Genomic DNA, 24671 nt, shown 5'->3' on the forward strand with positions numbered 1-24671 from the left:
GATGTGGCCCTGCTGAAGTGTCTCGCCCCAGGTAGCCCCCACTGTCACAAGGTAGGTTGCCCTCAAGAGGCGTTCTCATCACTCCCACCCACCAGCCAGATAGCGAAGTGACAGGTGGGTGCTTTAGGCTGTGAGGCTGTGCCTTCACAGGCCTGGGCTTTCTGTGTTGCTGTGGCTCAATAACTCCTTCTTCTTTCCTTCATCGGCTCCGGGGACCCCCCTCTTTGGTCTCTCTTGCCCTCCTTCAGGTGGTAAGTGTAGCTGGTGGTGTGCATGCCCTGTGAGCCTAGACCCCCGTCTCCATGTTCCCCCTTCTGTGTCCCCCACCACCTCATCTGGCCCTCCCAGTCACTGCCCTGTCATCGCTCACTCGCTCTGTTGGGTTAGAGATATTTCGCTGACTCATGGGGACAACAGGCCAACAAGTCTGGTTCTGGAGTTAACCAGGAAAGTTCAGGGCATATAGGGTGGGAGAAAGAGCTAGGACAGACCCAGCTTCAGATCCTGCTATTGCCTCCAAGTGGAGGCTGTATGATGCTGGGCAAGACATTGGGTGTCAGATTCTGCATCTGTGAGGGGGAAATAATGCTTTCCTGACCAGCATCCTGGGGAGGACGGAGAGCATTAATATACACAACACCAAGTGTCAGGGTTGGGCACTTAGTGAGGATTTTATTGTGAATAATATCATTATGTAAGAATAACAACAGGACTCATTATTAGTATTACGATTTAAATGATGGAGAGCCCCAAGGCCTAGGCTGCAGATCCCTGGAGGGATACAAATGTGAAGACCAGAGCCTGATGGCAGTCTGAGCAGGCATGGGTACACTGGGGCCCCTGACTGGGAGGGGGCCCGACCTTGGTGACCTCAACATAAAGAGTAGTCATGTGACACCTTCCTTTATGTCTGCCTGGGCTGGCAGCCTGCTTGTGGAACAGGAGAGAAGATGTGTGTGTTCTCTGGGAGTGTCTCCAGAACTAACACCCATTAGCTGGCTAATGTCCCCCCGAGACCGCTGACTCTGTATGGAGAGCAGGCATTGCTACCGTACCGCAAAAGGAGCATTAAACACACCCCTCCTCATCCCCATGGTTGGGCCTGAGGGCCATCCTAGGACCCAGTGACTGCTTTGCCAAGTCATGGATGCCCTGCTCCCTGGTTAGGAACTGCAGTAGCCACTTAGGTCAAGGAGACCCCTCAGCTTGGTGGGCTGTAGCTGCCCACCGCCCCACATCAGTGCCCGCAGCTGAAGAGGACAAGCAACACCTTCCCAGAGCAGAAGTGGGGGGGGGCGGGGATTGCGGTTCCTGGAGCCAACAGACATTGAGGATCCTGTCTTTCTCTCTTGAGGCAGTATTGCAAAAGAATCGGGAGAAAGTGTTCTGGGTCAGAGTCCCCAGGATTTCCCCACAGACGGCTGTGTGGCCTGGGGCAAGTTACCTTACTAAATCTCCGATTCACCTTCATAAACTTCCTGTGAGGCTTAAGGAGACCATGCTTGCCCGGGCTGCAGTTAGTGTGTGCTCTCTGCAAAGGCTCCCAATTGAAGCAGCTTCCTCTGCTTTGTGCTTCCCCCCCACCCCACCTCCCCCTCCACTCTTCTGCTCTTTGGAGGTTGAGTGCTGGAAACTGAGAGGCGGCTGGATGTGGGGATCTCAGGGATCTGCTAGGGCCCCCAGACACAGCTCTGGTCAGAGAAGGAGGCAGTAAAGTCACTGGCGGAGGGATAGGTGCATGTTCTTCAAGTGGACAGTTTTAGTAGCTGTTTCATTTGGGCTTGAAGAGGAAGTCCATTCTGTAGTTGTTGGTTGAAATGTTCTGTATGTAGATAAGGTCAACTCTTATTTTATTGTGCAAATCTTACATATCCTTACTGATTTTTTTTTATCATGGTCAAATACACATAACATACCATCTTAACCATTTAAAGGGCACAATTCAGTGGAATTAAGTATATTCACATGGTATGCTATCATCGCCACTCTGTACTTCCGGAACTTTCTTGTCACCCTGACCTGGGGTTGTAATATTTCAGGATTTCCTGTGCCCATTAGCAGTCACTCTCCATTCTCTCCTCCCTCTAGCCTCTGGCAACCACTGATTTACTTTCTGCATCTATGTATTTGCTTATTCTGTATATTTAATGTGAATTAATTCATATAATCTATAGCTTTTTGGGTCTGGCTTCTTTCACTTAGCGTATGTCCTTGGGATTTCATCGTGTTACAGCATGTATCAATATTTCATTTGTTTTTATGACCAGGTAACATTCCACTGCACGGATATGCCACATTTTGTGTATCCATTTATCTGTTGATGGATTTTTGGGTTGTTTCCTCCTTCTGGGCCGTGAGTGTGAATCATGCTTTGTGTACAGTTTTTTTTTTTTTTTTTTTGTCTATTTGTTTGAACACCTGTTTTCAATTCCTAGGAGTAGACTAGCTACATCACATGCTAATTCTGAGGAACTGTGAAAATGTTTTCCATGGTGGCTGAACTGTCTTCAGTTCCCACGGCCAGTTCATGAGGGTTTCAGTTTTTCCACACATCCCCTTTAATGCTTCCTTCTGTTTTAATGGTAGCCATCCTGGTGGGTGTGAAGTGCTGTCTCATGGTGGTTTTGGTCTGCTTTTCCCTACTGACTAATGATGTTGAACATCTTTTCATGTTTTTGTTGGCCATTTGTATATCTTCTTGGGAAGATACTTTGCCCATTTTTGGGGGGATTAAAAAAATTTAACAGTTATAGTAAAAACAATTTTAAATGTGGTAAAAGATGCGTAACACTAAAGCTACCGTCTTATATAGGATAGGTCAGTAGTGTCAAATGTATTCCCATTGCTGTGCAAGGAATCTCCAGAACTTTTTCATCTTCCCAAACTGAAATTCTGTACATATTCAACAACTATTCCTCACACCCCCTCCACCTTGTCACTCGCAACTACCATTCTCCTTTATGTTTCTGTGAATTTGACTCCTCCAGATTCCTCATACAAGTAGAATCATACAGAATTTATATTTTTGTGACTGATTCATGCTACGTAGCATCATGTCCTCACGGTTCGTCCATGTTATGGGATGTGACAGAACTTCTTTTTAAGGCAAAATAATATTCTGTCGTATGTACGTATCCCATTTTGTGTATCCTTTCATTGCTGATGGACACTTGGATTGTTTCCACCTTTTGGTTTTTGTGAATAATACTGCTATGGATATATGGATGTGCAAATATTTCCTTAAGACCCTGCTTGAAATTCTGTTGGGTGTATACCCAGAAGTGGTGTTGCTGGGTCATATGGTAATATTGATGTTCACTTTCTGAACAGCCGTACTGTTTCTGATAATGACCGAACCATTTTACATTCCCACCAGCAGGGTACACATTTCCTAATTTTTCCACATTCTTGTCGACACTTATTTTCTGTGTTTTGATAGTAGCCATCCTTTTTAAAAAATGTTTACTTATATTTGAGAAAGAGAGAGAGAGAGATAGACAAGGCATGAACAGCAAAGGGGCAGAGAGAGAGACACACACAGAGAATCCAAAGCAGGCTCCAGGCTCTGAGCTGTTGGCACCAAACCTGACGTGGGGCTCGAACCCATAAATCGTGAGATCATGACCTGAGCCGAAGTCTGATGCTTAACCGACTGAGCCACCCAGGTGCCCCGATAGTAGCCATCTTAATGACTGTGGAGTTATATCATCTCATTGTGGTTTTGATTTGCATTTCCCTAATGATTAGTGATGTTGAGCATCTTTTCACATACTGACTGATCATTTATATATCTTCTTACGAGAATCGTCTCTTTAAATCCTTTGCTCATTTTTAATTGCATAGTTTGTGGTTTTTTTTGGTTGAGTTTATACATTCTAGATACTGCATCCTTTTTTAAAATATAATGTATTGTCAAACTGGATACTGTATCCTTATCAGATACATGGTTAGCAAAATTTTTTCTTATTCTGTGGGTTGTCTTTCACTCTCTTGATATATCTTTTGGTGCACAAAAATTTTAAATTTTGAAGAAGTCCGCTTTATTTCTTTCTTGTTTGCTTGTGTTTTTGGTGTCATCTAAGAAACCACTGCCAAGTCCACAAAGATTCATCCTTATGTGTTCTTTTAAGAGTTTTATGGTGTTGGCTCTTATGTTTAGAGCTTTGATCCATTTTGAGTTAATTTTTATATACGGAGTGAGAGAAAGGTCCGGTTTCCTGCTCTTGCTGTGGATATCCTGTTGTCCCAGCATCATTTGTTACAGAGACTATTCTTTCTTTGTTAGATGGTCTTGGCCATATTAATTGACCGTAATATTAAAGTATGTAAATGTATCAGAGTAACACACGGTATACCTTAAGTGGATACGATGTTACATGTCAAATGTCAAATTTATTCAATAAAAAACATTCAGTTGCCTACAGATGTATGATGGGTTTGTTTCTGGGCTCTTAATTTAGTGCCATTGATCTGTATGTCCCTTCTTAGGCCAGTGCCCCACTATCTTGATTACCTATGTCTGTAGTAAGTTTTCTTTTTTAACTTTTTATATTTTGAGAGAGAGAGAGAGCACGCGAGCGAGTGCGCGCACACACACACACACACACACAAATGGGGGAGGGGTAGAGAGGGAGAGAGACAGAGAATCCCAATCCCAATCTGTGCTGACAGTGTGAGGCTTTAACTCAAGAACCATGAGATTACAACCTGAGTTGAAATCAAGGGTCGGATGCTTAACTGGCTGAGTCACCCAGGCCCCCTTGTACTTAAGTTCTGATATCAGGAAGTGTGAGTCTTCCAACTTTATTCTTTTCTAAGTTTTGGCTGTTGGGAACCCTTAACGATTTCATATGAATTTGAATATAAGGTTTTACATTTCTGCAAAAAAGGCCATTGGGATTTTGACAGGGATTGCACTGAATCTATAGATCAGTTTGGGAGTATTACCATTGTCACTATATTTGGTCTTCCAATTCCTGAACACTAGATGTCTTTCTATTTATTTAGGTCTTTAATTTCTTTTGGCAATCTTTTGTAGTTTTTAGGGTACAAGTCTTTTACCTCCTTGGTTACATTTATTTCTAAGTAGTTTATTCTTTTTAATATTATTGTAAATGAAACCGCTTTCTCAACTTCATTTTATGATCATTCTTTACTAACATAGAATATAATTGATTTTTGTGTGCTCTTGTATCTTGCAACTTTCTAGAATGTGTTTATTTTTTGATGTATTTTTTAGGATTTTCTCTATACAAGATCATGTCATTTGTGAATAGATACAGTTTTCCTTCTTCCTTTCTAAGTTGGATGCCTTTTACTTCTTTTGCTTGCCTAATTGCTTTGGCTGGAACTTCCAGAACAATGTTGAATAGAAATAGGGAAAGTGGGCATTCTTGCCTTTTCCAGATCTAAGGGAGAAAACATTCAGTTTTTTACCATTGAGTATGATGTGAGTGTGAGTGTAAATGCTTTTTAGCATTCTGAGGTAGTTCTACTCCTCGTTTGTTGAATGGTTTTTTTTTTTTTTTTGGATGTTTTTTGTTTTTGTTTTTTTATTGTGAAAGGAGTGTTGAATTTTGTGAAATGCTTTTTCTGCATCAGTTGAGGGGATCATGTGGTCTCCCCCTGCCTTCGTTCTATTAATGTGGTGTATTGCACTGATAGATTTCTGTACGTTGAACCACCTTGCGTTACTGGGGTAACAGTATATAATCCTTTCAAAATGCTGCTGGATTCTGTTTGCTAGTATTTTGTTGAGGGTTTTTGCATTTATATTTCTAAGAGATAGTGTGACGTAGTTTTCTTGTGATGTCTTTGTATGATTTTGGTATAAGGTAACATTGGTCTTATAGAATGAGTTAGGGCATTTTCCCTCTTCAATTTTGTGGAAGAATTTGAGAAGTATTGGTGTTAATTTTTCTCTAAATGTTTGATAAAGTTTACTACTGAAGCCATCTGGTTCTGGGCTTTTCTTTTGTGAGGTTTCTAATCATTGAATCAATCTTTTTATTTTTTATGGATCTATTCAGATTTCCTATTTCTGCTTGAGCATTTTTTATAGTTTGTGTATTTCTAGGAATTTGTCCATTTTACCTAATTGTTGTTAATGAATTGTTTAGTATTCTTGTTCTTCCTGTTACTGAGAGAACAGTGTTAAAATTTCCAACCAAGATTATGAATGTGTCATTCTCTTTTTTTGGTTCTGTCAAGTTTTGGTTTTCTTTTTTGAGACTTTGTTATTAGGCGCATACACATTTAGGATGCTTATGTCATCTGATAGACTGGCCCTTTTATTACTATGAAAATGTCTCTTTTTATCTGTAATAAGTTTTCTTGTCTTCAAGTCTATTTTGTATTAGTGTGGTTATAGTGGAGTTCTTTTGTTAGTGTTTGTATGTACAGTACATATTTTTCTATCCTTTGTTTCTAAGATTTCTGTCCCTTTATATTTAAGAGGTGTTCTTGTATGATATACTAAAAAAAATAAAGTCTGATAATCTTTGCCTCTTAATTTGACCATTTAATGAATTATTCATATAATTAAATTTAAACATACCAAGATACAATTTATTTTCTTTGACTTATCTGTTCTATGTTCCTTTTTTCCTCTTTTCTTGCCTACTTTTGGATTATATAAGTATATTTTAGAATTTCCTTTTATCCCAGCGGTACCTGGGTGGCTCCAGTCAGTTAAGCGTCTGACTCTCGATTTCGGCTCAGGTCATGATCTCTCAGTTCATGAGATCCAGCCCTGCGTCGGACTCTGCACTGATTGTGAGGAGCCTGCCGGGGATTCTTTCTCTCTCTTTCTGTCTTTCCCCTGCTCATGCTTGCTCTTGCTCTCTCTCTCTCTCTCTCAAAAAATAAACTTAAAAAAAAACCAAAAGAATTCCCTTTTATCCCATTAGACTGTTAGTTGTTGATTCTTTCAGAATTCTTTTTGTGGTTTTCAGTGTGCATCCTATCTTATTAATGTACTTTTCCCACTTCCAGAGCAATGAAATAATCTTAAAACACTTTAAATTTATTTCTCCACTTATTTCCCTCTCAACTTACATATCACTATTATCATCTTTTAAAATATTATATCTCGGGGCGCCTGGGTGGCTCAGTTGGTTAAGCCTCCGACTTCGGCTCAGGTCAGATCTCACGTTCGTGGGTTCGAGCCCCGCGTCAGGCTCTGTGCTGACAGCTAGCTTAGAGCCTAGAACCTGCTTCCGGTTCTGTGTCTCCTTCTCTCTCTGCCTACCCCTCTCATGCTCTGTCTCTCTCTGTATCAAAAATAAATTTTAAAAAACATTAAAAAAAAAACAAAAAACAAAAAAATAAAATATTATATCTCTCTCTATACTTTATTCCCCAGAAGACTTTCTTATTGTTGTTTTATACAAGCAGTGTTCATTTCGATGTCGCCACCTTTTGGTTGCTCTTCATTCCTATTGCTTCTTCATTCTTCCATCTGAGATCATTCTCTTCCTGTCAGAAGAAGTCCCTTTAGTGTTTCCTTTCTTAATTTCATCTTTTTTGCTGTTGACGTATGACTGGGGTGTTTTCCAGGGCCCCTCGTCCTTGCTGGGCCCTGCGCTCCAGTGTTTGCTCTCCGCTCCTCCTGACTTCTGTTTGTTGTTCAGCCTTTTGGCCCCTGCTTGCGAGTTGGCAAACGCTTCCAGGAGGAAACCTGCTCCTTATGAGGCTCACGTCTCCATGCTTCCTTTCTTTGCAGGATCTTTACCCTTGAAGTCCTCACTGCTCTCTATTTCTCCAATGCCTTCCCGCAGATGGTTTATTAATATTGTGACCAGCAGTTGTTTCTGTTAGGAAGCTTCATTTGTAACAAGATAGCCTGTTATTTCTAGGATTAAAAATCTTGCCTGGTTATTTTTTGATGTTGAACTCCTGTCTAGTGGCTGGGGAATGTTCAATGTGTGGAACTCAGGTACTATTGCCTCATATTCCTCTATTATGAATGCAGACATAAATGGCTATGCATGTATGTACATATATGTCCTTGTAAAATATACACATAAACATATGAAACATACTCTATCAAGGCACGTGTAGGATCTTGTCTCCTTAATCCTTTGGAAAGGTATAGAAAATTCTTGCTTGTCAGCTACTTACAAAGCCTTATATTCCCTTAAATTCTTGTTTTCTGAATTCTTTTCTGTGAATGTCCCACATGATGCTAACAGATTCTCTTCGTGAAGACGGTGCTAAGGTCAATGAATATGGGAAGCTGTACATGGAATCCTCCCTTTGGATACTCCCAACACACAAAAGCACATTAAAGACTCTGAAATATGCAAATAAACTTATTTGATTATGACTTTTTTGGGGGGAATCCCTATTCCCATCTGTAGGTTAAGTCCTGGAAAATATTATCTTATAGCAAACCTAAATCCACAAAATCCTACACCAATAGGTATCTGTTATTCCAGGGTCATAATCTTTACAAAGGTGAAACGCCACCCAGGGTGGCCTTAAACATGGATATTGCTACAAGAGAATGAAAGTATGCACATCATGTCAGGTGTTGGGTCTGGAGGACTGGAGCCTCTCGGCTGTTCAGTGGTTTAAAAAAGGCAGAACTTGGGGGACACAGCCATTTTCAGCTCTTTGCCTGTGCCTCCTGGAGAGAGACCGTCTGCTTGGGTTCCCTTGGCCCCAGCCCAGCCCAGCTCAGCATGGGGTGCCCACGTGTGTTGATGGAAATTGATTTTTGATTCTCTTAAGACCAACCTCTCCCTCACTTCACCTACCTCTTGGAGGTCTTGCCGCCCCTCTGTACAGGTGAGAGGGTGAGACAGTTGTGACGGAATACACAGAGCTTCTGCTCAGCAGCCGAGAGGCCTGGGTTCAAGTCCTGGTGCTGTGTGACCTTGGGAGAGTTAACCATGGAGTAGCGGGTGAGAGCATGGGCTTTGGTGCCAGACACACTCAGCCCTTCCACTTCCTTGCTGTGTGATCATGGGCACGTCACTTCATCTTTCTGTACCTCAGTTTCCTTACCTGTCAGATGGGGATAATAATATTTACCTCACCTTCTCCTTGTTGGGAGAAGGATATAAAATAATGCATGTTAAGTACAATCCCTGGAACATACTAGGCACCTGGCAAATATCAACTTTTATATAATTTAGTCCAACCTGACTCCATCTGGCTGAGAGGAGAACGCCAACTTTTCATGATGCTTGAGGTTCAGATAGAATCTTGAAAGTGAAAAAGAGTTTTGTAAACTCTTGGACACAAAGGGAAATCGAGGCAGTATTTTTTTTATTACTGCCCTTGATGCTGCCTCCTCCCTTTTGGCTGGGCAGGGTGTCGGGATCACATGAGCCCCCATCCCTACTCTCAGGTAGAACGATTTCTCCGTTACAGAACATTGGCAAGAAGATGTCCTGCCAGCAATTCATTGCCAACTTGGACCAGCTGAATGATGGCCAAGACTTTGCCAAAGACCTGCTGAAGGTAAAACCTGTTAAGTGCTCCCAAGCCCCCAAGTGTACCTGGAGTGGGTGGGGAGGAGAGAGGTCTCTGCTCCACTAAATCTCAACAGTCTAGAATTTTCTTTTTATATTTTTAAATTTATTTATTTTGGGAGAGAGATTGTGCATGCCAGTGCATGAACAGGGAAGGGCGGAGAGAGAGGGAGTCAGAGAATCCCAAGCAGGCCCCGCACTGTGAGTGCAGAACTGGATGTAGGACTTGAACTCGTGAACCATGGGATGATGACCTGAGCTGAAATCAAGATTTGGACACTTTACCAACTGAGCCACCCAAGAGCTCCTAGGTTTTTAAAAAAGTAATCTTTACACCCAATGTGGGGCTCAGACTCCTGTTCCTGAGATCAGGAGTCGCATGCTCTACTGATTGAGACAGTAATATTGGGGTCAGGGTCACCATGACTTTGGGACAGAGTTAGTGAACATCCAGTTCAACATTTGACTGTTATGTGTTCCCTGAGTTAGGCAGAGGGGTAGGCTTTGTGAAATTCGTTTTTTGGTACTCCGTTGTCATCATTGCTGTTTTGGGAATCCTTGAAACTACCACCACTTGTCACAGCTGTCACCACCACCACATTGATCACCACTGCCACCTTCACAACTGTCATTGTCATCACCACAGCGAAAACCCACCCATTTCTCCAACATCACCAGGAATTAAGGGATTCTAGTTTTCTTCTGAGGCTAGAGCCCAGGGCCGAACGCAAGCCTTGCAAGCCTGGTCAGTTCTCTGCCTTGGAGGAAAGAGGAGCAGGTTTATGGGGGTGGGGTAAACGATGAGTTCCGTTTTAGACAATTTGAAGGATATGGTGATGGTAGGTGGGTAGTTGGATAATAAGCCTGGAGGTCAAGAAATAGAACATTGTCTCCATCACTCTTCTTATCATAATTATTTTCTTCATCATCAAGTAGTGTTTGTTAAGAACTATTTGTTAGGGACATTTAAGTGGCTCAGTCAGTCAAGCGTCCAATTTCAGCTCAGGTTGTGATCTTGTGGTTTGTGGGTTTGAGCCTTGTGTCAGACTTTGTGCTGACAGGTCTGAGTCTTCAGTCTGCTTCGGATTCTGTGGCTCCCTCTTTCTCTTCCCTCCCCTGCTTGTACTCTATCTCTCAAAAATAAATAAACATTAAAAAGAAGAAAAAAAAGAATGTGTATGTAAGATCAGATAACCCCATCTCCTCATCCCCCCCATTTACCCAGCCTCCCATGCAGCCATCCCTTCATCCATTCACCTGCCCAGAAACTCATGTACCTGCCCCCATACCCATGCATCATCCACACATACACCTTCTACTCCATGAAAACTCACACACCCACTCATTTCCCCACCTGTCCACCTACCCACCAACTTATCTACCCAACACATCAAATCTATCCACCCATTCATGTGAACAATCATCTGCTCACCCATCCCCTGCTAATTCACCCATCCAACAAACAACTGTGAATCAAACAACCATTTTGCCCTACTGGCTGAAATGATACTTCCTCACTGCATCCACATGACTGGAGGTAGATGTAGTTCTTTGACTTTTCATCTGAAGTCCTCTCTTTTTCTTTTCCCCTGTCCCAGACCCTTTACAACTCCATCAAGAATGAAAAGCTGGAATGGGCCATGTGAGTAGTGCCCATGGGCACGGGTGTGGGGAAAGCGAATCCCTGGGAAGGAAAAGAGGGAGTGGCTGAGGGTACGGGAAGGCACTCCTGTCACTCTCCATGGTGCTGATATCTCCCAGCCCAGGGATCTGGTGACCCCTGTCCAGCAGGTCAGCACCACATGTTGAGTTCCCCTTTGGGTACATTTTCTATCTTGATAAAAAGTGTGAAGTGTTTACACTGGTATGGAATAGATTAAACTATGACTTTAGTTTCAGGATGTCCACATGTGTTTTCCGTACTGGGGATATTGCCACTATTCCCAATGATGAGAGTTTCCCTCTTGGGAGCTAAGCAGGCAGGAAGCATGATTCCCCCTCTGACACCAAAAATATGACCATGTTTAGGTAGTAACTGCTCTTGGCAGTGGGGAGGGGTTACTGTCTCCATAACTTCTTCCCATGCAAAGGCAGTGAGACCTGGAGGTGCCCAGCCATCTGGAAAGAGGTATCATGATCTTGCTGGGTGCAGAGACTGAGAGGCTCCTGGGGAAAGTGGCTGCCCCACCCTCCTATGCTCCCCAGGGCACCTTGGTCTTTGGGTACATGTAGAGACCCCAGGTAGGAATTGTTAGGAATTCTAACAACACTAGGAAGAGCTGGCATTTTTCTATCAGGGCTCTAATGGGCATCCTAGACTTTACGGGCCTCATCTATTGGCCCACCCTCCCCCAGCATGTTTGTGGGGCTTGGGCAGCAGCTGAAGCCTGGCCATGGATCATTGCTCCCTGGGGTGGGGCTTTCAGGGTTGGATAGAAGAGAAGAAATAAGGAATAAGACAAATAAGGTCTCCAGCTTTGTGGTCAATGGTGAGGATTGGAGCTTGGAGGCCAAAAGTCAAAACTCAAAGGACAGGAGTCAGAATTGAAGACTGAGGAGAGGGATCAAATATATGGATCTGTGATCTGGCATTGGAACCTCCTTATCTGCGCCCTTCACCTCTGATTGCTTCCCAGAGGAGAGGTTAGTGGGGAGGGAGCATGTCCCTGTGGGCCTAAGGCTTTTCTGGAGGCTGCGCTCAGGTCTACTATTTTCCTAGCGATGAGGACGAACTGAGGAAATCACTGTCTGAGCTGGTGGATGACAAGTTTGGGACCGGCACCAAGAAGGTGACACGGATCCTAGATGGTGGCAACCCCTTCCTGGATGTCCCACAGGCTCTCAGTGCTACCACCTACAAGCATGGGGTGCTGACTCGGAAGACTCACGCCGACATGGATGGCAAGAGGAGTGGGTGTCAGGCGAGAGAAGGGGCATGGGGAGGGATGCTAGTCTGGGGGGAGGGTCTGGCCCTGTGGCTGCTCCTCTGCAGTTGCCCACCTAGGTAGACATGTAGGGGAGGCAGGGGAGGAGATATTGGGGTGGGTGGTTGTGGCCACACTACCCATATCCCCATCCTTAGCACCCCGTGGGAGGCGTGGCTGGAAGAAATTCTACGCGGTGCTCAAAGGGACCATCCTGTACCTGCAGAAGGTGAGAGATTGCTCCAGAGTCCTTACCCAAGAAAGGCCAGGGCAGTCTTCCAACCGGCCCCTCCCTTGTGGTGTCCAGAGGGTCCTGGCACGGCCTGGGGCTTAGGCAGATGCTGGGTCTTCCGCCTTATTAAAACCTGACTCGGGCTCACTCAGAGCCTTGGGTTTTCAGGGAAGTATCCAGGAGTCAGAAGCTACCAGTGGAATTTCTGTTTGGTCCTTGGGACAAACCAGGGTGTGGAAAGGAGAGGCTGGACTGCTTTGTGGGGAAGGGCTTGGCGCCAGAGCGGTGAGAACTGAAAAATGGAAGGAGAGCAAAAGAGAGGGCTGGCGGGGGTCGAGGAAGAGTGGGTCAGCAAACCAGAGCCTGGTGACGACAGAGGCTTGCCTGCTCCCATGCCACCTGTCCAGGATGAGTATAGGCCTGACAAAGCTCTGTCCGAGGGCGACTTGAAGAACGCCATTCGCGTGCACCATGCTCTGGCCACCAGGGCCTCCGACTACAGCAAGAAGTCCAACGTGCTCAAGCTGAAGACGGCCGACTGGAGGGTCTTCCTCTTTCAGGCCCCGTAAGTAGGAGTGGGAGCACCCTCACTCGGACGCTGGCCTCAGGGCCTGTAGCATTGAGCCTCCGCTTCGCCCCCTCCTCATCCATCTCAGGCGAGGTGTCGTCAGCTTGCCCTGCACATCAGCCACAAGATGGACAGCTGGGGTCACCGAAGTAGAGGTTCTCACATGTGGTCCTCAGCACATCCTGGACATGTGTTAGAAATGCAATTTCTTTGGCCACCTTAGACCTACTGAATCAGAAACTCCAGGGCTGGGCCAGTGGTTGTGTTCTAATCAGCCTTCCAGGTGATTCAGTTGCTCACTGAATGAAGTCCCGAAGTCCAGGGCAGATGGAGTCTTAATGAACCATCCTTTACTATAAATTGGGGTGGGGAAATGGATAGGAAAGTCTCGTCCTATAGTTTTCCTGGAAGGCCTTATGTCCACTCGCCTGCATCTTATCCTGTGACTTGAGATCAGAGTTTCATGTGTCAGATGAGCTTAAAAGGAGGGAGGTTGGTAGGTGACCTCTCAAGAGGGGACTGTGCGTGCTGGATGAGGTAGTGGGGAAGGGACGGGAGGCCTGAGTGGGGACACTGCTTGTCCAGTTATCTAGGTTCAAGAGATCCAGGGTTCACCTGCTGGCTCTAGGTCCTCTTACTCCAGGGCCATTAGCTCTGGACCTGACAGATTTATTTTCATGTGAAAATCCAGGTCTTGCCTAGAAGCTGGGGCAGAGAGGAGCTCCATCCATAGACTTGACCAGACCCATCCAGCCCCCATCCTGCCATCCCCCCTCACTCCTTTGTCCCCTTTTTGTGAAGGGATTAGTGGCCTCCCTATGCCAGGCTAGTGCCAGGTCCTGGGTGCTGGGTGGGAGGCAGGGGGTCCTATTGTAAGAAGCCAGTGCCATCTCCTCTCCCATCCTGTCCTCAGGAGCAAGGAAGAAATGCTGTCCTGGATCCTTAGGATCAACCTGGTGGCCGCCATCTTCTCAGCCCCGTCCTTCCCCGCTGCTGTCAGCTCCATGAAGAAGTTCTGTCGGCCCCTGCTGCCCTCCTGCACCACACGCCTCTGTCAGGTACAAGCGCCTGGGACCCCAGTGCCACCTCCTCAGACTGGTCCAGCCAGGCCCCCCATTCACACCCTGTACCTCAGCTCCTAGGTGCTGCCTGGTCTTGGGCTAAGAGACAAAGTGAAGAGGCAGATATTCTCCTGCATCCCCATTGCACTAACCCCCATTTACAGATGGGATGACTGAGGCCACACACCACACAGAGGCCTGTGTTCCTCTCTGCCAATGGCGGTGTACCCTGTGGATGTCACTGTGGGCCTGTGGGCATTGTGTGTGTCTTAGCATGAATGCGAGAGAACGTGTGTGTCACAGGGAACTGCGGACAGGCGAGACTCGGCTGGCTCTTTTGCTGTCCTCACTTACCCTTAAATACTTTATTTGTAATCCTAAGAAAACCTACTCATCAGTATGTGACATTTCCAGGGCTGTTTGGAGAGGGGAGGATAATGGTGGACCACCACTCGGGAGGTGGAGGGCAGGAGGAGCTCCACGCTGCCTTTCTTCCATCCTGGGCCCTTGCCCTGCCTTGCCTCCACTGAGCTACCAGGCTGCAGCTTGTGCCCAGAGCCCCTGTGTGTGTGCATGCAATGTACACACACACAGACTGCATGCATGCATACAACATACAGGCACACACACATGTGTGTGACACGTGTGCTCTCGACCCACACCCACACTACCCACATGCACTCATGCATACACACACACATGCAGCCCACTGCTCACACAGCACGGAGTGGTCTGGTGGATGAATGTGTGCACCTGTCTGTGAATAACAGTGTCTCTGCCTGTCTGGGGGTCTGAGCCTGGCTCTGTAACCATCGTGTCTGTCTGGGCAAGAATGTGAGAGAATATTCGGGTTCTGTGGAGCCATGGGTAGCTGAGGCCAGCCTGGCACTTGGTCCATTGTGTCTGTGTGTGCCCATGAGAGTCCCTGGGAACCAGGGTGGGGGCATCTGCAGTGACAGAGCGTCTACACACACGTTCTAGTGGGCGGGCTCTCGTCTCCTGAGCCTACTGTGGGTTTATCTAGGAGAGTTGATGTCCATGAAAGCAAGGCAGAGAGGAGGAGAGTGGAGGGCCACTCCCTCAGGTCCCCCACATACCTGATGACCCTGGCCAGGCCTCAGTTTCCCTTTGGTGAACCAGATCCAGCAGGACAGGATTGGACCCACCTCTGTGCCATCCTGAGAGTGGGCCCTCACAGTCCAGGACTTGTCCGTGCAGGAGGAGCAGCTGCGTTCTCATGAGAATAAGTTGAGGCAGGTGACTGCGGAGCTGGCCGAGCACAGGTGTCACCCCGTCGAGAGGGGTGTCAAGTCCAAGGAGGCTGAGGAGAACCGGCTGAAGGAGCACTATCTCACTTTTGAGGTGGGTTCTCCGTGGGGCTGATTGCATAGCAAAGGGCTGGGGCGGGAGGAGGAGGCCAGCTCTTCTCCTGTCGCCACCATCATTCTACTGCCAGCAACTCCTGGTTCCGGGGTGCCCCATCTTGGGGGCTCCCCTGAGGGGCTCTTGAGCCATGCACAGCCGCCTGTGGGCCACTCTCAGCACAGTCCTGCTGCTACTTGTTAATCAAACACTTGTACCCTCACTTGTGTCTCTCAAAGAGCGCCAGGTGGGTACCACCCTTCTCCAACCCCCTCTTCACCTCCACTCCCCCCAGGACCCAGCCGCCCACTCCGGGAGCTGTTACACTGTTACATCAAGACCACAAACCGCCAGAGCCTGTCAGCATGGCCTCCTCCCCGTTTTGTTGTCTCCTTGTCCTTTTCTGCAAATGTTTATCCAGCACAGCACCTCAATTCTCCCTTCTCCCATCTTGCCTTTCCCTGCCCCCTTCTGTCTCGTGATGCTCTGCAAATGGGGCTGCTGGGGCATCACCCTCACTGGGTGAAGGAGAGGGGGGCAGCTTGCGGGAGGGAGGAGGGAGCCCCTTGTCCCTTTCGGACAGCCTTTGTGTTGACCTGCTTGCGGGAATGGACAACTTAGAGGCCGAGAGCCTCAGGAGCAGGAAGGGCAGGAAGTAACCAACCTCAATCTCTAGATTTCCACATTGATTTTCTATTGAGGTAGGAGGAGGAGAGAGTTCCCAGAAGAGATCCTGACCTTTTAAAAAACATAAAGCCGAATAGCTTTCAAAGTTCTCACACCCTCTCTCTGCAGTGTCAACATAGGGATGACAAAAGCTACGGTGGACTGATCCCTCGCTAATTGCCAGGCAGCCGTGATTCCCTTCTCGTCCCTTGTACTGATTGGTTTAATCCTCATGTCAACTCTGAGAAATGAGTTCTGTTATCATTCCCATTTTACAGATGGGCAAATTGAGGCTCAGAGAGGGCGGATCACTTGCCTGAGGTGACAGTAAGAAGTGCAGGAGCCTGAATCCTAACCTAGGCGGTCCAATTGTAACTTCAGCACCCTGGTCTTTCTCACTTCCTCCTGGCTTCACTGGGGGAGGGGCGCGTAGGGGAGGTGAAGCCCAGCAGTCAAGGGTCTTTCTGCGCATGTGGCAGAGCTGCGTGAGAACAGTGTCTCCTCACCTTCAGTCTCTGCTGCTTCCAGGACCTCAGCCTCTCCTGACTGTAGTGAGGGCCGGAAGCTCAGGGCAAGGCCTTCAGAAACTGCCACATCTCCCCTTCTAAATGTTGACCAATTTAAAACACTTTTAATAGCTTCTGAATGTACTTCTCTGTGCACTTACCAACACTGGACACTGTGGAGTGTTATAATCATCACTAATCTGAGAGGTTGAACAAGGGGTATCTTATTTTAATTTGGATTAAAAAATGTTTTAATTGTGGCAAATACATGTAACGTAAAATTTATCATCTTAACCATTTTTTAAACCATTTTTAAGTATGTAGTTCAGTAGTATGAAGTCTCCTCACACTGTTGTGCAAGTCATCTCCAGAACTTTTTCATCTCCCCCAACTGAAATTCTACACCCCTTAAACCGCAACTGCTCAACACCTCCCCCTGTGCCACTCCCCCAGCAGCCCCTGTTCTACCTGCCATCTCTCCGAGTCAGACTGGGTACTTCCTATTAGTGGAATCATATAGGATTTGTGGTTTTGTGACTGGATTATCCTCAAGTTAATCCACACTGTGGCTTATGTCAGAATTTCCTTCTTTTTTGGCTGAATAATATTCCATTGTATGTAGAGACCACATCTTCTTTATCTTTTCATATACTGCAACATTTGGGTTGCTTTCATCTTATGGCTATCATAAATAGTGTTTTGAACATGGGTGTGCAAATATTTCGGAGACCCTGCCTTAAATTCTTTTGGGTATATGCCCCAAAGTGGTATTGTTAAACTACAAGATAATATTGTTTTTCACTTTATTTTTTTCAAGTTTATTTATTTATTTTGAGAGAGATGGGTGGGGAGGGGCAGAGAGAGGGGGAGAGAGAGAATCCTGAACAGGCTCTGCACTATCAGTGATGCTCGGGACTCAGGAACTGTCAGCTCATGACCTGAACTGAAATCAGGAGGTGGTTGCTTACCCCACTGAACCAGGTTGGCGCCCCTGTAATTTTTCACTTCTTGAAGAACAGCCGTACTGTTTTCTATAGCAGTGTGCCATTCCAGTGTTCCCCACGTCCTACCAACACTCACTTGCTGAGTTTTCTTTGATAGTAGTTGTCCTAATAGGTGTGAGGTAATACCTCATTGTGATTCTGATCTGCATTTCCTTCATGATAATGATGTTGAACATCTGTTCATGTGCTTATTGGCCTTTGTATGTCTCCTTTGGAGAAAGGTCTATTCAAGACTTTTGCCATTTTTTTATTAAAAATTTTTAATGCTTATTTATTTTGGAGAGACAGAGTGCAAGCGGGGGAGGGGCAGAGAGAGAAGGAGACACGGAATTCGAAGCAGGCTTGAACTCACAAACTGTGAGATCGTGACCTGAGTTGAAATCAGACACTTAACCGACTGAGCCACTCAGGCACTCCAACATTTGCCATTCTTTAATTGAGTTGTTTGTGTTTTTGTTGTTGAACTGTAAGAGTTTTAAATATACTTCATATATTTCTGAATACTAGACCCTTATTAGATAGATGGTTTTCAAATATTTTTTTCATCCTGTGGATTGCCTTTTCACTGTGTTGATTGTGTCCTTTGATACACATGGGTTTTAAATTTTATAATCCCATTTGTCTCTTTGTAGTTTTGTTGTCAGTACTTTTGGTGTCCTATTCAAGAAATCATAGCTAATTAACTTGAAATTTTAAAACTACGAGTGATATTTCTGTGCATGCCCCTTGCCTATTTTTTTTTTAATTGGGTTGTTAATCTCCTTTTCATTGATTTGGGAGAGCACGCTGAATATTAAGGAAATTAGTCTTTTGTCACATAAGGTACAAATATATATATATTTTTTGCATCGTGTTGTTTGTCCTTTGACTTTGTTTTTGGCCTTTCTCTGCCCTTTCTCCAGAAAAGCCGTTATGAGACCTATATCCACCTGCTGGCTGTGAAAATCAAAGTGGGCTCGGATGACCTGGAGCGGATCGAGGCCCGGCTGGCCGCCCTGGAGGGGGATGACCCTTCCCTCCGCAAGACGCACTCAAGCCCGGCCCTCAGTCAGGGCCACGGGACTGGGACTGGCAGCAAAGCTATGAAGGAAACCACCGGGGCTGATACTTAGCTGGCATGGATGGGCAGGCCCCAGAGGCAGGCAAATGCCCCCAGAGGGGTCAGTGAGCACAATTCCAGCCAGGGGCCACTTGCACCAGCTCCAGGCAGTTGACAGGCGGCCACAGGGGTGCACAGAGCCCTGTGGGCCAAGGAGATGGAGGTGCTCTTCATGGCGTTGATCGTGCATCCTGGGGTTTTTCTGGGCCTCAGACCTTCTCCCCAGCCTTCACGTTCCTCTCCATCACGAGCCGCATTTTGTAGGCCAGTTGTATGCATGTTCTAGACACCATCTCACTGGGAAAGGAGGACTGGCCACTGGCTTCCCAGGCCCTCCCCTCCTCACACACCCCTCCCCACCTCACACGCCCCCTCTCCTCACACACCCCTCCCCTCCTCACAGACTCCTCCCCTCCTCACACACCCCTCCCCTCATCTCCATTGTTTTCAAAGGCAGGTCTTGACTCCAGGTCTCAACTTGTATCCTGAGCTCTTCCCCTCCTCCTCCTCCTTCAGACTTGACCAGCAGCAGGTTCGCAGACCACCAGCACCATCCTCTCCGCTCCCCCCTCCATAGCTTCTGGAACCATGCCTTGTCCTCCTGCCTCCCCTTGCAATAATCCAGGACCCAGGCCTGCTCCCTCGATGCCAAGCTGTCTCCACTCATGTGTGCGTCCACCTCACCTTCCATTTATGGAGGCCACTACTTCTTTCTTTTATATGGACAAAAATGTATATATATATAAGAATTATATATATAAGGAATCCCTTTAAAGAAGATTTTGGAACTGATATCAGGATGAACTAATATGAAGGAAAAGCCTGTTTCAGAACTCCACCTGTTGGCAAGGACGGCTGCTATCCAGCCCCCTGGTGGCCCTGACACTCGGGGAGGGAAGGTGGAGGCAGTGCTCACCACCTCTCACCGCTTTCCCCCTCCTCCGGCTGACCTGTGATTACACTGCTCTTACAGTTGATACTTTGGAATAAATAGTGTGTGAGTATGCCACCCCGTCTGTCCCACGGGCATCCATGGATGGACCATGGCCCTGTTTATATTTTGGTCTTTATGTTGGTGCTGTCAGGTCTCTGAGCTACAGAGGTGGCCTCGTGTACAGATTTACTGCTACAGGAATAAAAGACATTCTGCCTTGCAAACAGCCACTTGTCAACAAGCCCAAAGATGTTTGATGGGGGAAGGTTATGGAAACCAGTCATTCCTGGGCTTGAAAAAAAAATGGAGTAAGAAGTGGCTGATTGTTTTTTAAGCTGACATTTCGTTCATTCTTTTAGTGACTCACAAAGGCTTGCTAAGGACATGCTTGGGAAGGACAGACAAATCTGCCTTGTGATGATCACTGACTAGCATCCCGTACACCCTGTATCCTGCATTCCTCAGACGGACAAGTGGTGGGGTGATGGGACCCTCAGTGTAGCTGTGATGAGCAAATCCTTTATATTTTTAAAATAGATTTAGTCTGGGCAGCACTCTGACCTCAGTGGTAACATATTTAGTTAGTTGCAAGGTTGGCTTATCTTGTTAAGAACCTAACACTTATAAGCACGCTCCCATTTGATGCAAGGGATGTATGAGTCTGGAAACATGTAGTGGTTTCCATCCACGTTATTTAATTTGGATCAGCTGAAGTGTATTTTACACCCAAACCATCTGGCCCCTTCGCTTCACTGAGGGGAAGTAAATGTTCATTTAAATGCAGTTGAAAGAGCAATGTAACATAAAAAAAGCTCTCTGTATTCTCCAGGGTGCTTCAAAGGTCTCTGATTTTGGGGGCCCACCTCATGAGGTGGAGGGTGGGTGAATGAAAGCAGAGGAGCAGGAGCAGGCTCATGTCTGCTGCAGACAGATCGGCTTCCCTGAGCACTAGTGATGTCTCGCATCAGTAAAAAAGTCTTTAGTTCACTTTCTCAATTGTATAATTATTTATTGTAAATTATATACATGTACTACTGTACTAAAATATTATGTACATTATAAAACATACACAAAAATAGAAATTTAAAAAGATGAGATGAAAATAAATCTAAATCAAAGTTCTAATTTTCTTTCCTGCATTCTAATGGACCATCACATTCCCCCACAACCTCTGCCCCTAATACACCCATTTTCCAGGACTGTCCAAATCCAGAGGCTGGAGGACCACAAGCAAGATGCAGTAAGTGGTTTGCGCCACCTGGTGGTCCTGGGAAGTGGCTGCGGGCTCAGGGACTTCGGGGACTGACCCTTGATCACAGCGTTTCTTTGAGCCTTCCTGTTCTCACTCAGTGAAAGTCAACAGTGCTGCACCCTGTGCTAGGTGCTGAGGATACTGTAGTGAGAAGAGTGAGCTGCTCCCTGTCCACGTGGGGCTCACAGTCTAGTGGGGAGGGGGACAGGCCATCACCATTACCATGTGGGACCTTGGGAGCGCTAAGGAGAAAACCAAAACTGACCTGGCAAAGAGAAGAAGAAAGATTGGAGGAGTGCGGAAGACGACCAACTCAGGAAGCCTAGTGAATGTCCTAAGTGCTCGTGGGGGACAGGGTGGTCGTAGGGAAGCCACTTAACAGGGCTAAGTCTCTTCCTGACGGCCACTAAAGATGCCCCAAGGCATCAATTTGGGAAGCACAGTGGAAAAAGAGCCTCTCCGGCCACACCTGCTCCCAGGTACCACTCACACTTGTGAAATGAACGGGTGACAAACTAGATTAGGTTCTGGCCTTAGACTCAGTGTAGGTATTTTAGAATCCAGAGCAGGTAACAAAGCTACCAAAGTACTTGATACAATTACTTGGGGTCATGAGAAGGCCAATGGGTTCACCAAGAGGTCATTCACAATTATGGGGGTTCACAAAGAGGTCAGTGGGTTCTCTGGAGTCACAGAGGTGGTTTCTGACTGAAAATTTAGAAGGTAACAGCAACTCAGAGCCCACAGAAGGGTCATATTGACACTGAGGGCTCCTGAAAAGGACAGTAGGTTCATCAAGAGGTCATTCACAACTATTGGGGTTCACATACAGGTCACAAATCACATAGAGGAATTATTGGCTGTCAGAAAAATTTAAAGCCAACAGCAAACTCAGAGCCAGCAAAGGGATTTGGATGAGATCGTCAGATGGGCCCTGAGAGGTGACTTGAAGGTCTATGTACCATTTAGTTCTTTACTTTCCTTTGCTTTTTAATAACAGGTACTTTTCTCCCCCAGCAACCCCCCCTCAATGAACATCATGACTTTAGTTCCTTCTTTACTTTTCCCCAATCACCTCCCTTCATCCAGTTTTTGCCACACCTGTGTGATTTAAGAATGCAAGGCACAGGACACCATCATCATCATCATCAAATTAGCCACTAATAGGGAAGCAATACTGGGTGCTTTATATATAATCTCCACAGCAACCCTTTGAGGTAGGTAGCAATGTCACCCTCTAACAGCAAAGGAAACAGCAGCCTGGAGAAGTCACGTAGTCCGTGAGGGGCAGAGCTAGAATTTGAACTCAGCGCCTCTCAACATTAATTAAGCCTCTCTGTTCCCCCCATTTGTAGGTCTCCGGACTGACCACACATGTTCTGGGGGCAATCATGCATGTGTGCACACATGTTAACCCCCTGAGCTCTTTGTATAGCCGGCTCCCTTGAATCTGGCTGGAACATAAGGGTTCCTGGCACTGGTTTAATAAATTAATCAATGAGGGAAAAGGCTTCGTCACCCTAGACCGCCATCTGCCTTCGTGCCTTCCTTAGAGACTGCGGGTATAGACAGGCCCTGGCTCTGAGGGGTTATAAAGTTGGGAAAAGCACAACACCCTGTGGGCTTACAAGCTGCAGCAGCTGTGGTCTTCCTGGCAGCCAAGGGTACCCATTATGCCACCTTGCATGTCCAGGCTTTGCCTGTGACGTTTGAGGCCCCAAGGGTCATCTTGCCTCAGCTGCCCCAGTGCCAACCCCACAACCCTTTCCTCCTCACCCACATAGGCCCGGAAATTGTTGCCTCAGTCCAGCCCCGGGAGCTCCAGCGCAGGAAGTGGGCCAGGGTTCTTAGGCTGAGCTCAAAGCAGAGTAATCTGCATTGGCCCCTTGGCCAGGTTCCCCAGAAGCCAGAGGGGATGCCTGGTGAATAATCTTAGAGGAGGGAGGAGGTTTGGAGCGGTCCTGGGAGCTGAAGGCAGGGAGATTAGAGGGACGGTCTCTTCCACCCAGGACTAGCCTGGCCCTCTCCAATCTCCACACCAACATCCATCCATCTCTACCCAGGCCTAGGTCCTCATTCTGTCTTCTCTCCTCACTGGGGGCTAGGCACACACAGTCAAACATGAGTTATTTCTGATTTTATTTATAATATAAAAATGTTCAAGTGTCAACAGTCAGGTGTTTGGACATTTCAGGGCAGGATTCTCATTTGTTTGTTGGTCTGTTTAAACAATCACCTTTTTTGACAAATTAGCAGTGGACCCAGTTTTGCGGGGTGGGGAGGGAGTGGAATTGTAGGTGGCTTGGGGTCTGGAAGGAAATGGTGTTACTTTATTGCTAAAAGGGGAATCAAATACACTGTGGAGTGGCTCTTCTCGGTCCCACGTGACCATGCATCCAATCTAAAGAATCTGAAATGCAAAGGACATGCAGGCATAAAATAGAAAAGACAACCTGTAAACGAAGGTGCTGCAGAGGACGGAAGGGCATCCTGGAGGCCAAAGGGGAGGAGGAGCTGGAACTTTGGGGCCCTGGCAGAGCTGCCCCCTCCCTGGAGCTGGCGCTTTTGGGAAGACCTCTTTCTCAGTGCCCCCTCTCTTAGCAGCTGTGAGGAGCGGGGAGGCCCCCTCCCCATTCTGGTTGCTGTCGCTGGGCCTCAAGTCTCCCCTTGAATGTTACTTGACCCCAATTCTAGCTCCGAGCCTAGGATCCCGGTCCTCTTCTCAGGGTGTCGCGGGCTGAAGATCTCTCCTGGGGGCAAAAGCTACTCCTGTCCTCACTTCCTTCCACAGGCCCAAGCCTCTCCCAGCCCCCATCCTTGCCCCCACTAGCACCCAGCAGCCTTTTCTTTGCCGGCTTCCTCTCACCCCTGCCAGCTGGGGATCCTACATTCCCCTCACCCCCACCCCACCCCACAACCCAGACTTCTCTCCAGGAGCTCCAGATTAGCGTACAGCAAAAGGCACCACAATATAGGTTTCTATTAAAGAGTCAAAAAATTGGCCCATCTCTCTTTTTTTTTTGTTGTTTCTTTTTTTTTCCGAAGCTGTAAATCAGGATGTTACATATAAATAGTTTCCCTATAAAAACGTCTTTGCCGTTAGCTAGTATTATAAGACAATTTTTGCTAAAATGAAAATAAAACATTTTGTTATACCTTTTTCCTTTTATAGAAAATAAAAATATTTTTATTTCTTTTTTTCCTCCTTTCTCTCTCCAGGCGGTGGACTCTGTTCTCCTTAAAGACAGTGGGGCAGGCGAGGCGGAGGGGGGCGGCGGGGCGGCGGGGGCCCCTAGAGCGGCGCCGAGTCCTGCTTGCCCCGCGGGGGCGGCCCGCGGCTGTGTCTGCTGCTGGCCCGCGTGCTGTGGCTGTCCAGGGAGTAGTAAGTCCTGCTGTCGGCCGCCGTGCCCAGCGGCGGCGAGTCCGAGCGCAGCGCATCGTGCGCCGCACGCAGGCCGAGGAAAGGCGTGCTCTCTGCCGCCAGCGCCCCGTCCGCGTCGTCGTCCGAGCCTGAGGCCGAGCCGCCACCCGAGCCGCTGCTCAGCGACAGCGAGTCCCTCGCCGCGCGTGCGCGCTGCGCCGCC

At 46.9% G+C, this 24671-nt stretch overlaps 2 protein-coding genes across 5 annotated transcripts in view; one reads left to right on the forward strand and one right to left on the reverse strand.

The window, feature by feature from the left end:
• Positions 1-20960, forward strand: part of PSD2 (pleckstrin and Sec7 domain containing 2) — a 55178-nt gene extending 34218 nt beyond the window's left edge. For 2 of the 4 annotated variants that reach the window (XM_029942040.1, XM_029942041.1), the window contains 8 exons: positions 9378-9468; positions 11078-11121; positions 12199-12389; positions 12562-12632; positions 13043-13200; positions 14117-14261; positions 15483-15626; positions 18705-20960. In XM_029942040.1, the coding sequence (XP_029797900.1) occupies positions 9378-9468; positions 11078-11121; positions 12199-12389; positions 12562-12632; positions 13043-13200; positions 14117-14261; positions 15483-15626; positions 18705-18914 (1054 nt within the window). In that variant the 3' untranslated portion in view covers positions 18915-20960. The remainder of the gene's footprint in view (positions 1-9377; positions 9469-11077; positions 11122-12198; positions 12390-12561; positions 12633-13042; positions 13201-14116; positions 14262-15482; positions 15627-18704) is intronic. The other 2 variants (XM_029942042.1, XM_029942043.1) reach the window with 2 other exon arrangements.
• A 3131-nt stretch (positions 20961-24091) lies between these two features.
• NRG2 (neuregulin 2) overlaps positions 24092-24671 on the reverse strand; it is a 178756-nt gene continuing 178176 nt past the window's right edge. Inside the window, exon 12 of the mRNA XM_029941179.1 lies at positions 24092-24669. Coding sequence (XP_029797039.1) covers positions 24380-24669 — 290 coding nt within the window. The 3' untranslated portion in view covers positions 24092-24379. The remainder of the gene's footprint in view (positions 24670-24671) is intronic.

The sequence above is a fragment of the Suricata suricatta genome, chromosome 6 (assembly GCF_006229205.1).
Source record: "Suricata suricatta isolate VVHF042 chromosome 6, meerkat_22Aug2017_6uvM2_HiC, whole genome shotgun sequence".
NCBI classification, from domain to species: domain Eukaryota; kingdom Metazoa; phylum Chordata; class Mammalia; order Carnivora; family Herpestidae; genus Suricata; species Suricata suricatta.